General features: G+C 35.6%; 1 protein-coding gene and 1 non-coding gene across 2 annotated transcripts in view; both read left to right on the forward strand.

The window, feature by feature from the left end:
- Nucleotides 1–14220, forward strand: part of DDX10 (DEAD-box helicase 10) — a 306774-nt gene that overhangs the window by 58373 nt on the left and 234181 nt on the right. Inside the window, 4 exon segments of the mRNA NM_001076881.2 lie at nt 1774–1875; nt 3503–3590; nt 7145–7233; nt 9660–10134. Of these exon segments, the coding sequence (NP_001070349.1) occupies nt 1774–1875; nt 3503–3590; nt 7145–7233; nt 9660–10134 (754 nt within the window).
- On the forward strand, nt 2221–2346 carry LOC112441675 (U6atac minor spliceosomal RNA). Its single transcript, XR_003029540.1, has one exon. It is a non-coding gene; the product is annotated as a U6atac minor spliceosomal RNA (small nuclear RNA).

Raw genomic sequence — 14220 nt, forward strand, 5'->3', positions numbered from 1 at the left:
TCAGACGCAGGGCTTTTTTGTGTGTGTGTGTGCCTACAATGTTTCTTAAAATATCTAAATATATAGAATTTTAAAATGTAGGTCTTATGAAGAACATTTATTTCTCTTTATGCATATATTTAGCTTTGGGCCTTGGATATTGCTTCAGAAATAAAAAAGCTAGCTCATGGGTAAATAGGATTATTCTTATAAGCATTTTTTAAAAAGAGGGAAATGTTCTTATGCTTTTTTAAAAGCGCTTTTCTTTTTGAAATAAAAGCTTACTGGAAAATTTTAGGTGTTGGTATGTGGGAGATAATTTGTGTCTTACATTATTACTGGGAAAAGATGTGTGTGATGTAAAACAGCCAGTGATAATCTTTATTAAAAGATACTTGCTTTGAAAAAAAAAAAAAAGATACTTGCTTTGTGGGATTTGACTTTGGACTTGTTTTTCTTTGGGAATCTTTTTCTTCTAAATTTCAGTGTTGTAATCCGCCTTAACCTTACGCTTTCATGTGTGTATTCTGTTAGGTATAGTTTCAAACATTTGGATATGGCCCCTTTGTGACTTTACTCATGACTCATCCTCCAAGATTATCCCTGAATGCATGAATGGGTAGATAAGATAGATGTAGATGGTTAGACTTATTATTTTTGCTTATGAGTCAGTCTGAAGATTGAGATCTTCTTTGGATGCCTTTTTGATATTCTTGAGATTTCTCTTTACCCCTTTTGCTGCATCTCTGGCCTAGACTTTGGGAGCCTTTTTACATCCTCTCTCCATCTCTGAATTTGCATATAGAATGTTAAAAGAATTTCTTATCCTTCAGCTTTTTAAAAAATGCTATCTTTATCCTATCTTTAGTTTACTCTTGTGTTTATTTCCTGGTTCCCACTCCTTTGTTCATGCCATTCTTCCTCTTCGGATTATTGTAGCCTTTCCCTTTCTATGTGATTTCCCTGGTGGCTCAGACGGTAAACCGTCTTCTACAATGCAGGAGACCTGTGTTTGATCTCTGGGTGGGGAAGATCTCCTGGAGAAGGAAATGCAACCCACTCCAGTATTCTTGCCTGGAAAATCCCATGGACGGAGGAGCCTGGTAGGCTACAGTCCATGGGGTCGAAAAGAGTTGGACAGGATTAAGCGACTTCACTTCACTTCACTTCACTTCCCTTTCTACACATTTTTTAGGCCCACCTCAAATTTCATTTGCTGTGACATACATATTTCTCTTCTTCTTTGGCTACCCTTGAGTGTCTTCCTTTCACTTCTGAGTTCTTGGCATTTATTGCCAGTGGCTGTCCTTTCACACTTACTGCTCTACCATTCTGGGGCTGTTGTTTGAATCTCTTGCTTTTGTGTGTGTTTGTCTTTTCTGGTAACCATATTGTTAGATCACTGAAGACAGGGATATTCATCTTGTTTTTGTTCTTCCCAGTTTATACCTGGCACAGAGTGTCTCAGTAAATAGTTTATTTGATTAACTATAAAAATTTATTTTCCCCTCATATTTATAACATGAACCCTTAAGAGAATGTTTTGAGATTATCTTTTTTGTGTGTCTTTATTAGGAGTTGTACAAAATCACTAGGAGGTGTAAGTAGTGATGAATATTTGAAAAAGGTGTTCCAAGAGGCCCTAGTTTTCTGTTGTCACAGATGTTAAAGAACATGGTATTCCTAATACTTACTAATTTGGTGAACTTGCTTTCTTGTTACCTATTCATCAAGCTGTTAAAATGTAAAATGCAGATTGCATTAATGTGAAAGAGATTTTCTTTTTTTGTTTAGGTACAAAGAGGATGGTGAAGCTTTATTAATTTTGCTTCCCTCAGAAGAAAAAGGGATGGTACAGCAGCTTCTTCAGAAGAAAGTGCCTGTGAAGGAAATCAAGTAAGAATGACTTGCTGTCTTGATGTTATTGTTAGAAAAATGAAGTCATGAAATTACTGTGCCTAATTATGTCCACCTAATTCCCTCCTCCCTGTAATCTTTTCTGCTTTCGGATTTTGGACTTTTTGTTTGTTTTAACAACTCTTTTAGAAAATGGCCAGAGGATAATACAAGATGAAAAACAGACCTTGTTGGCATCAGGAGGCATTCATGGTTGAAAAGATTAAACCTCTTGGATGAACTTATTTTTAGGATTGTTTGTCCTTTTCAGAGGATTGTGCTCTCCTGTCATTGAAGATGTTTAGATTGAGTATCAGTAGATTTGGTTGTAGGCTCATTTATATTGTTTTATATGAAAGGAGAGAAGGTTAGCACTCCCCTTGACTAGGATGGAAGAACCTCTCAGGCCTGACAACACGCATACAGTTAAAGCATTGCCACCTACTTCATCTCATCTAACCACTGTTTTTTGGGGGGGCTTCTCTGATAGCTCAGTTGGTAAAGAATCCACCTGCAATGCAGGAGACCTTGGTTCGATTCCTGGGTCAGGAAGATCCCCTGGAGAAGGGAAAGGCTACCCACTCCAGTATTCTGGCCTGGAGATTTCCATGGACTGTCCATGGGGTTGCAAAGAGTCGGACACTACTGAGTGACTTTCACTTTCACTTATATTGGGGCCCTTGAAACACCGACTTGATGGACATGAGTTTGAGTGAACTCTGGGAGTTGGTGATGGACAGGGAGGCCTGGAGTGCTGCAATTCATGGGGTCGCAAAGAGTTGGACACAACTGAGCAACTGAACTGAACTGAACTGAAACACCCTGGCTTTATTTGTAGGAAAGTAGGTTAGATTTGGTGGAGGAGTGGGTAAGGGTTTAGGTAAAACAAAGTTGGGTGTGAGCTCTGTAATTGTTGAGACTGAGTTAAGGTTTTTATGTATATGTATTTTGATATTTTCTGTAATTAAAGAAAAACCTCATCTGCTACCACCTATCACCACTGCAACTTTTCGGAACAAAATTGTTGAGAAAACAAAATTGTTTAGAAAACAAGTGGGATTTCCTTTGTGAAATATAGAATAGATGCTTGTAAGAATTTCATTTTTTTCCCATAATTTTCATTCTAAATCTGGATAAATTTAAGTAACAATTCTGTTATATTATGCCTAATTTCCAGATAAGGAAAACAATGTTTATATCCTTGACTACTTGTTTATTATTTGAATTTGATTTTTTTGATATTTGACTGAAATGGAAATCTTATAAAAAATGAACATTTTCTTTTATTTGTTCCGTTTCATTGATGATCCACCTCCCAGGACGGACTACTTTCTATCTTTAAAGATTTAAGAGGAACATTGCTAATTGTGGTGTTAACCTAATCTTTCACTCAGCATAGGTTGTTTAGAGAAAATGTCTGATTTTATTTTATTTACTTTTTCTGCATTATTTGAAATATACAGAGTCAACTTTAGGTCTAGTGTAATTTCGATCTAATCTGGGTCATAGATGAGAAAAGATGTTACGGATTTTAAAAATACTGAGGAAAATAGAAAATAATGTATACTATTTTCAGCTTCTAAAATCAAGATGTCTTAGTTTAACTTTTATCTTTTTGTTATAAAAGAATCAATCCAGAAAAACTTATAGATGTTCAGAAAAAATTGGAATCATTTTTAGCTCAAGATCAAGATTTAAAAGAAAGAGCTCAAAGGGTAAGTTATTTTTGAATTGGATACCTTCCTTGGACTAGAGCATGTAATAAAGTTCAATTGTATCATTTTCTGCTACTTCAGATATTCAGGTAGTATACTTTTAAGATAGCTTTACCTTATTCTTTAACTTTGAAAAAGTTACATATTTCTGTAAAAAAATTTTTCTTTGGCCATGCCACGTGACATGCCGCATCTTAGTTCTCCAACCAGGGATTGAACTTGTGCCCCTTGTGGTGGAAGCTCACAGTCTTAACCACTGACTGCCAGGGAAGTCCAAAAATTATATATTCCTTATAGTAACTTGGAAAAATGTCTATTACTTGTCCATAATTTTGCCAGACATATAGAAAATCTGCTTAATGATTATTAAGTATACAAGATAACTTGATAAAGATATCAATTTGGTTTCTTCAGTAAAGTTGTTATTAACTTCTCACTGTACTCTCTTGACTGTAAAATTAATGTTAGGTTAAATTTCCAGAAAGCATAGCATTCTTGCTAAATTGTCTTTAGAAATGAGGTTTTAATCTATAAATATGACGTAATGTTCCCAAACTGCTTTTTTGGACTTATAAGTCCTCTTGATTAGCAAATACCCAAGGAAATGTCACTTTTAGTAATATGTATTTTTTTGTTCTTAGAGTACTCAGCAGTAGATTCTTTAGAAAAGGAAGATGTGAAATTATTTTGCATTGTGCTTACAGCGGTTTAGTATTTGAATTGACAAATATTTGAATCCCTGTTATGAAACTCTTCATTTTCAGCACTCTGTTACTAACTAACTAAAATATTTTAGTTACGAGATCTACATAGGAAATCTATATCTGCATTTCCCGTAACACATCAACAATGAGTTAGATAGTAGGGATTCAGAGATTTGGAAGAAGAAAATAAAGAGGAGGTATGGAAAGGCCATCCAGAGTAGATAGAAGAGCCTGAGCAGAAAAAGTCAGGAGTTAGTCTTTTGGGTTAATGGTTTTGAAATTGGATAATCAAAGCAAAGAAGTTTTATTTAAAGAGAAGATCTTACACTTAAAAAGTTAACTTGGGTTATTTTTTTATCAAATTATTTATCACTATGCTCATGATGATAAGCAGTCCATGGGGTTATGAGGAGTCAGACACGACTGAGCAACTTCCCTTTCACTTTTCACTTTTCATACATTGGAGGAGGAAATGGCAACCCACTCCAGTGTTCTTGCCTGGAGAATCCCAGGGATGGGGGACCCTGGTGGGCTGCTGTCTGTGGGGTCACACAGAATCAGACATGACTGAAGTGACTTAGCAGCAGCAGCATGCTTATGATGAAAGTTAAATTCAGATGCTTAGTATGTGATCTGAATTAACTTTCATCATAAGCATAGTGATAAATAATTTGATAAAAAAATAACCCAAGTTAACTTTTTAAGTGTAAGATCTTCTTGCTTAGTATGTGATTGGAGAAGGCAATGGCACCCTACTCCAGTACTCTTGCCTGGAAAATCCCAAGGACGGAGGAGCCTGGTAGGCTGCAGTCCGTGGGGTCGCTAAGAGTCGGACACGACTGAGCGACTTCACTTTGACTTTTCACTTTCATGCACTGGAGAAGGAAATGGCAACCCATTCCAGTATTCTTGCCTAGAGAATTCCAGGGATGGGGGAGCCTGGTGGGCTGCTGTCTATGGGGTCGCACAGGGTCGGACACGACTGAAGTGACTTAGCAGCAGCAGCAGCAGTATGTGATAGGCCCTTAGCCATGGCATGGCCCTATATGACAGTTGGATGTGTATTATTATTTAATCTTCCCAACAACCTGTGAGGTAGGTGATAATTGATTTGATTTTGTAGATGGGAAAACAGGAGCTTGAGAAAATTAAAAATTATCCAGGGTGATGTATCTATTAAGTGATAGACCTAAGATTTAAATCCAGGTCTGACTTTCTTCAGAACTTCCATGATACATCAGGAGAAATTAATTCTAAAATATGAGAAAAACATGAAATTCATTCTAAAATATATAAATAAAACATATTCAAACTTACGTAAGCTCACTTTACCTGAAATCTAATGAAAATAGTCTTTAAAATGTTTTTCTTAAAATGTTTGGGCATATATTTGGGCATGAAAACATTTATGTGCATGTTTTATCCAGCAGCATACTTTAAACTTGGAGGTAAATCTTGTAGAAGCTTTGGAAATAGTATGCACAATTTGAAAATAGTGTACGTGAATTCTGATGTTGTGACTTACTGCATACCTGGCTCATTCAGTTACGAATCAGGAAATATGAAAAACTGGAAGGATGCTGTTTCAGTGGTTTCTGCATACAGCAAATGAGCCTTCTAGAACAAGATCATAGAAAAGCACATTGAAATAAATGATGTGATTTATTGGATGTCATGCATGGTTTAGCAGAATGGCTAACTGTTGGCAGCTGCAGCAAGCTATCTGATTTCATAGAAGTGATTTTCTAGCTTTTGATTATAATCTGGATAGAACAAAAACGATAAGCAACTGGGGTGATTTCTTGTGGGTGATTGTAGGTGGAAAATTATCCTTGAATTCATTTTAATGCCTATGGAGATAGGGAAAATGGTTTGGAGACTAGTGTAAATGGTTTGAAGAAAGGATTAGTGTAAAGTTAGAAAAAATGTGAAGTTTAGGAAATATAGAAATGGGAATTAAATATAGTTTACAAAGCTTAATTTTAAAATAAAAAAATAAAACTTCTGCTTTGCTGTTTGTTTGTTTTTCACCATCTTTGCTGTTTGTTTTTCAGACTGACAGCATTTAGGACCATGTTTACCTTTTAGTTTGCAATGGTTCTTGGCATAAAGATAGTTTACTTTTTTTTAAAACACAGAAGAAAATATTGCAAGTTAATGACAAACTACTTGAAATTATAATGATGAATTACTTGAAATTTCAGTAAATAATTTATTAAAGTTTATAAAAAAGTTTATTCCTAAACTTTTCCTGTTATGATTTTATTAAGCTTAGGTACAGTAAAATTTTATTTTGTTGTACTAGTTTTATTACAAGGATGTTTTCCAGTAATAATTATTATGAATAACTGATATTCACTGATATTTAATATATTTCAGAAGAAATGCTCAAGTAGTCTACATGCATTTTTCTCATTTAGTTCTCATTACACTCAAAGTAGAAGGTACTTTTATATTATCTTGATAGATGAGGAAACTGACAGAGAAATAATAAACTTGCTCAGCTTGTAAGATGTGGAACTCAGATTTCAACTGTTATTCCAAAACCTATATTTTTTCCCATTAATGTACCTGAATGATTTTAACTTACAGAATAGCTTTTTGAGAAGTTTATATTTTATGTTCAGTTGGCTTGATGAAACCAAATTTTATAGTCTTTTCTCAGATTACAATTCTAAAAAGGTAGATTTTTTTTTGTTTGTTTTTATGGAATGGAGATATACTCAGCTGTTTTTAAGAGTTTTCACTACTGTTGAATTTATTCCTTTGATTACTTTCTTTTATCTCAGTTAAAATTCATTTTCCATTTCTGACTGTTATGTCATATACCTCACCCTTTTTTGTTTACAGTGTTTCATCTCCTATATACGTTCAGTGTATCTGATGAAGGATAAAGAAATTTTTGATGTGAGCAAGTTACCTATATCTGATTATGCCCTGTAAGTATTCCTATTATAATTTTGATTGTGAGTCCTCAGAGTTAGAGGGAATTCGTTTGAAACCTGCTTCTGAGAATCCTAGTTTAAACCTCTTTATGTTACCTTGAAAGAATCTGTTGAAGATTTGCAGAGAAAGACTGTATAAGCTGTAGGAAACTTGTTGACTGTTCAGTTCAGTCAGAAAGAAATTTCTTGTTTGTGAATATAAATTCCTAAAAGGCTGGCAATTTCCTGTAGTTTGGTCTTAAAGGAGATGGAGAGCAGTTGACCAGCATTCTTTGAAATCTTGAGGTGTCTTGTTTTCTAAAAAGCTGACCTGGTTTCCCACACACGGTTCTTTTTATGCTTTGGATGCAGGTCTCTTTGTTGGTTCTTCCCTTCTTTTAGATTGGTATCCCATGCTGCTTGTTGCCTGGGTATTCTTTGTGTCTTGGTGTTTCTTACAGGTGCTCACAGTTACCATGGTAAAAGGTCTGTCTTTAGTAATTGCAATTGCTGTTATACGAAAATGGAACTCTTGGTCCTGTTTTGGCTAGTATATGAAGGATATTTTTCCCCTCATCTTTTCAGGAGCGTCCATTTTTCAGTGGGGTTCTACCTGTGGGAAAAGCAGTGACAAAATCCTAGAGAAGCGCCCTTGGGGTTACTCGTACTTTGAATGTCAGCTTGAAATCCAATCTGGGATGAAATATGTACTTTCACAGCAAAGTCTGTGTATTTGGCCTGCTTTTCAGGAATTCGAGTGCCTTTACCTTTAAGTTAAGTCTAATAAAAGCTTGTATCTGGGTGAGCTGCTATTTTCTGTTCTTCATGTTAGATTGCAAGTTCAGTATAACAGGTAATTTGTCAGTTATAACATTTTAGAACCACTTAATTTGCAAGATAACAAAGTAAGGTCACTGACTTTTTGTTTAGGTAATGGATAGCAAATCAGATGCCATGGAAACGTGCTTTTCTTATCTCTTTACCAAGTTACTAATTTTAAAATTTCTGAATATGATTCATGGTTTAGATTATTAGCTGAGTTTTTGTGGTTTATGACATTCTATCCTGGTTTTCTCTTTGACATAGCTGAGATATTAACAAACAGGAGAGACACGGGTCTTTAATGCTTCCCTCCTCCGGGGAACTTTCCTGACCCAGGGATTGAACCCACACCTCTTAAGTCTCCTGCACTGGCAGGCAGTTCTTTACCACTAGTGCCACCTGGGAAACCTGGTGCAGCTTAAGCTGGTGTTTTAATTTCTGATGGATGCTGAATTTGTGATCCTAACTGTATCCCTATAACAGTGATAATGACAAGTGCTCAGAAGTGGCTGCATATGTGCTAGGCACTGTTTTAGATGCATTGTATCTATGAACTCATTTTTACAAGTCTTACAATGTCAGTACTCTTGTCATGCCATCTTGCAAATAAGAGAGCTGAGGTATAGAGAGGTTTAATTATGTCCTTGATCACACAGCTAGTAGCTGACAGAGCCAGGGTTTGAACTTCAATAGTTCTGTTTCTGAATCCAGGTTTTACAACTACACCCATCAATTTCTGTGAATCATGTCTTAGGAAAAAGGCAGTGGATCCATTTTGTAATGTTAGCTTTTTATTAAAAGCTTATTTCCAATGCATCTGTGGGAACTTAGAAGCTGGGAAAGACCTAATCATAAAGTAAGTCTTGATCTTAGAAGGAGAAAATAAGATTTTTTTTTTTCTTTTTTTGGTCTCGGGTTTAAATATCCTTTTTTTATAGAGGTTATTATGCCATGTTAAATGTCTTAGAAGAGAGGATGATAATACTTGAATTCATTCCTTGCAGAGAACATGCGTTCTTTCATGGCCATGTCTTTTCCAGCTTTAATATTATTTATTTTTAATTGGAGTATAAATGCTTTACATTATTGAGTTAGTTTCTGCTGTACAATGGTGTGAATCAGCTGTATGTATACATGTATCTGCTCCCTCTTGAGTCTCCCTCCCACTGCCTCCCCTGAGCTTTAGTATTTATATTTTTATATAAATAAAAACATATTTTACAAAGTATTTTCATATAGTTAGTGCATCAGATATTTACAACAACTGAGATAGGCCTGGTAGGTATTTTTATCTTGTATTAATATTTGAGAAAGCTGAGGCTGAGAGAGTTATACTGGAAATAGATAGATCTAGTAGTTGTTTTTTTCTCATCTTATGCTCTTTATTTTGTTAATCATGTTAACCACCTAATGGAAAACAGACATCTCCAATATTTTGTGACAAGTATTCAGTATCTTTTGGATCACCTGACTTGTCAAGATGGAGTTATATCTCAGAAGGACATTTTCTTTTAAAAAAAAACTCTAAAACATCTGAACTCTGAGGAACCATTTCACAATAAATTCATAAACACAACCATCAGTGTGTTGAGATAACTCTTCCTTTGCTTATATTTAAGGTCTCTTGGTCTTGCTGTGGCACCACGGATAAGATTTCTTCAGAGAATGCAAAAGCAACCCAGCAAGGAACTGGTAGTGAGTGAAGATAATAAAGTAACTGAGCCAAGGGCTCCCTCCCTGACCAATGATGAAGTGGAAGAATTTAGAGCCTACTTCAATGAAAAAATGTCTATTCTTCAGAAAGGTGGGAAGAGACCAGAAGGGACAGGTTACAGACCGGATAGTGGCATTAGTGATAAAGAGGAAGAAGAGAAAGAAGATGAAGAAGAAATGGACGAGAAACTGAGAAGAGCAAAAGGATCTCCACTTGAGTCTGTCCCTAGCAGTGAAGAGTCCCAGAAGGACCGGGAAGCCCCCGCGCAGTTCTTGGACAGAGACGATGAGGAGGACGACGATGGCCTCGAGGCTGACTTCTTTAAAGTGAAGCGGCACAACGTGTTTGGGTTGGATCTTAAAGAGAACAAAACACTGCAGGTAAGCTTACCTCCAATGGAGGATCAGGGGTCGGGGGGCTTTTATTTCCTTACCGCTCTTATGATGTGCTGCTTTTTGCCTTTGAGGAAGTATGGGAAAATAACCAGGAGAAATTTGTAGAATGACTTTATTTGCTGTAAACTCTCCCTCCGTCTACATCTTTAGAGATGGAATAGGTGCCAAAGAATTCTCATTTTTCATAACTTCGGGAACTCTTAAGAGATTGACAGCTGTAATCTTCTCATTTATTGGCTTTCTGATGCATATTTTAAAAGTAGCCAGAGTCATGATTATAATATTAAGTAAGATGATAGGGTTCTGTGGCTTATGATGTGAGGATCCTTCATTGTGATTCTTAACACACTACTTTCTGAGTTAAATAATTACAAATATCCCTTACAACAATTCAGTCTCTCTAAACTTTTAATGAGAGATTTCGTTTTGGGCACCAATCCATAATTTGAAATAGAAAGCCAGCACTTCTATTTAAAGACCAGTTATGAAGATTTATTAAAAGTTTCATGTTTCTCACTAGACACCTTCTAGGAGGAATAAAAAAGATAATCCAGGTAAAGCACCTGTTTCCTGGGATACTTGAAGGTGCACAGTAAATATGTTTCTCTGCCCTTCCCTTATTTTTCTTTAATTTTGTATTCCTTATTCTTGATCATTTCTTTAGATAGCATTTGAATGAAAAATAAACCTGAACTCTTGTTCTTTATACATTTCTAAGACTCACAATAGGGAACACTAAATTTTGAACTATGAAACTTGGATAGGTGTTTTTTTAAGTAACTAAATGGCAATTTAAAAAGTAGCAAACATGCTTATTGAGTATTTAATATGTATCAGGCATTTTCTAAGCATTATCTCATATGGTCCTTATATAATCCCTGTGAGGTGGATATCCTATCAGGTACAAGAAAGAGGAAAAAAACTGAGATATAGAGATAGTAAAATAGTGAGTTTCATAATTAGTTATTGGAAAATTGGAGTTTGGATATAGGTATTCTGACTCCAGTATTCATGTTTTGACCAATAATCTGATTTTTGAAGTTTGATTTAAATTTTCACTTATGTTTTCTTTTGGCTGTTTTATAGTTTTAGCACTTGAATTTAGGGCTAATATTCATTTCAATTTAATTTTTGTATCTGGTGTGAGGTAAGAGCCGAGGTTCCAACTGCCTCCCTCCTTGCTGTGTAGTTGTCTAGTTGAACCAGAACTCTGTTTGAAGTTGCTGCGCTTTTTCCATTCTAGTTACCTTGACTCTGGGTTGAAAATTAGTTGACCACGTCTGTGTAGGTCTGTATGTTGACTTGCTTCGGCTCTATACAGCTGTCCTTTCAGCAATAATGCCATTGTCAGTTAGTACAGGTTTATAGTAAGTCTCAGATCAGTATTAGTCTTCCAACTTCATATTTTAAAAATTTGTTTGTCTATTTTTTTAGACCGTTGGATTTCCATATACGTTTTTGAATCAGCTAAGTAAGATTTTACAAAAAGTCTTATAGCATCTTCATTGAGATTACATTGAACCTTGAAATCTATTTGGGGAGAATTAACATCTTAACAATGTTGACTCTTCTGGTTCATGAATACAGCATATCTTTCCATTTATTTAGGCCCTCTTTAGTGTCTTTTAGCATTTTAAAATTATTTTAAGCATGTGGATCTTAAACATATTTTGTTAGATTCATCTCTTCCTATTTTGTAGTTTTCAATGCTATCATAAATGATACTTTAAAAATTTCAGGTTCCATTTTTTGTTGCTAGAATGTAGAAGTACAGTTTTTGTATACCAGTCATTCTAAACTGTCCTATTAAGTTATTGTGGCTGTTTTTTGAGATTCTTTGGATATTTTTTGGATTTTCTCTGTAGCTGGTCATGGTATTTGTGAATAAAGATGGTTTCATTTCTTCCTTTCCAATCCGTATGTTGTTATTACATTTTCTTATTTGATTACACTGCATGTTGAATAGCAGTGAGAATGGGCATCATTGTCTTGTGCTTAGGGAGGGAAAACATTCAGTCCTTTACCATTACATCTGATGTTAGCCATAGATTTTTTTTGTAAATGCTTTTAACAGATTGAGAAAGTTCATTCTATTTCTGGCTGATTTGTTGTTTTTATTAGAAATGGATAGTGAAGTTTGTCAGATGCATTTTATGCAACATTAGGGTGAACATAGAATTGTTGTTATTTATTCTGTTGGTCAAGAGAATGCACTAGTCATAGCAAACATCCTCTTCCAACAACATAAGAGACAACTCTACACATAGATATCACCAGATAGTCAATACCGAGATCAAATTGATTATATTCTTTGCAGTCGAATATGGAGAAGCTCTATACAGTCAGCAAAAACAAGACCAGGAGCTGACTGTAGCTCAGATCATGAACTCCTTATTGCCAAATTCAGATTGAAATTGAAGAAAGCAGGGAAAACCACTAGATCATTCAGGTATGACCTAAATCAAATCCCTTACGATTATACAGTGGAAGTGACAAATAGATTCAAGGGATTAGATGACAGAGTGTCTGAAGAACTATGGAATGGAGGTTCATATTGTACAGGAGGTGGTGATCAAAACCATCCCCAAGAAAAATAAATGCAAGAAGGCAAAATGGCAGTCTGAGGAGGCCTTACAAATAGCTGAGAAAAGAAGAGAAGTGAAAGGCAAAGGAGAAAATGAATGACATACCCATCTGAATGGAGAGTTCCAAAGAATAGTAAGTAGAGACATGAAAGCCTTCTTAAGTGAACAAAGCATAGAAATAGAGGAAAACAATAAAATGGGAAAGACTGGAGATCTCTTCAAGAAAACTAGAGATACCAAGGGAACATTTCATGCAAAGATGGGCACAATAAAGGACAGAAATGGTACGAACCTATCAGAAGCAGAAGATATTAAGTTTAGGTGGCAAGAATACACAGAATGACTATACAAAAAAGATGTTAATAACCCAGATAACCATGTTGGTGTGATCACTCACCTAGAGCCAGACAGCATGCGAAGTCAAGTGGGTCTTGATTTATTCCAACATATGGGAGCTGGGATTTTTCTGACTCTTGTCCCGACTCCTTTCCCCTTTCTCTTCCTCCTCGCTTTTTTTGTTCTCTTCTCCTGGCAGTGTGCCTACGAGATGCCAGGAACTGAGCTGTGTTCTTAGTAAGTTTCAGAGGCTTATACTTTAACAGATTATTAAACTGAAATTTCAGTACAAGATTTTGGATTTCTTTATTGATTCTTGAAACCAAATATTTTAAAATGTTAACATTGGCACTTCAGTAGAGAAGACCATGAGGGAAGTTGAACCTTAAAGAATGGATATGAGTTTAATATATTGTCCTAGAGGTCTCCTCCTCAGTTCTTTTTGTTCTTTTTACTTTATTCTGCTCTTCAGCAGTTATTTCCACCATTTTATCTTCCAGCTCACTAATCTGTTTTTCTGCTTCGTATATTCTGCTATTGCTAGAGCCTATTATACAAAGTGAAGTAAGTCAGAAAGAGAAAAATATTGTATACTAACACATATATATGGAATCTAGAAAGATGGTACCGCAGAATTTATTTGCAGGGCAGCCATGGAGAAACAGACATAGAGAACAAACTATGCACATGGGTAGAGGGGAGGGGAGGGTGAGATGTATGCAAAGAGTAACATGGAAACCTACATTACCATATGTAAAATAGATAGCCGACGGGAATTTGCTGTAAGTCTCAGCGAACTCAAACAGGGGCTGTGTATCAACCTAGAGGGGTGGGATGGGGAGGGAAATGGGAGGGAGATTCAAGAGGGAGAGGACATATGTATACCTATGGCTGATTCATATTGAGGTTTGACAGGAAACACCAAAATTCTGTAAAGCAATTATCCTTCAATTAAAAAATAGAAAAAGAATGGATATGAATTAATAGGAAGGGGAAAAAGAACATTCTAAGTAGAGAGTACAGAATGAGCCCATGGTCGCAAGAAAGTGTGTTTAATGTGGGGAGCTATTTCTGATATTATGTTCAGTTTCAGTACTGAGGCTTAGTGTCCATCTCTGTAAAATTACTCCCTGTCAGAGTTATTGAGATG

Source organism: Bos taurus, chromosome 15, assembly GCF_002263795.3.
Source record: "Bos taurus isolate L1 Dominette 01449 registration number 42190680 breed Hereford chromosome 15, ARS-UCD2.0, whole genome shotgun sequence".
Lineage (NCBI taxonomy): Eukaryota > Metazoa > Chordata > Mammalia > Artiodactyla > Bovidae > Bos > Bos taurus.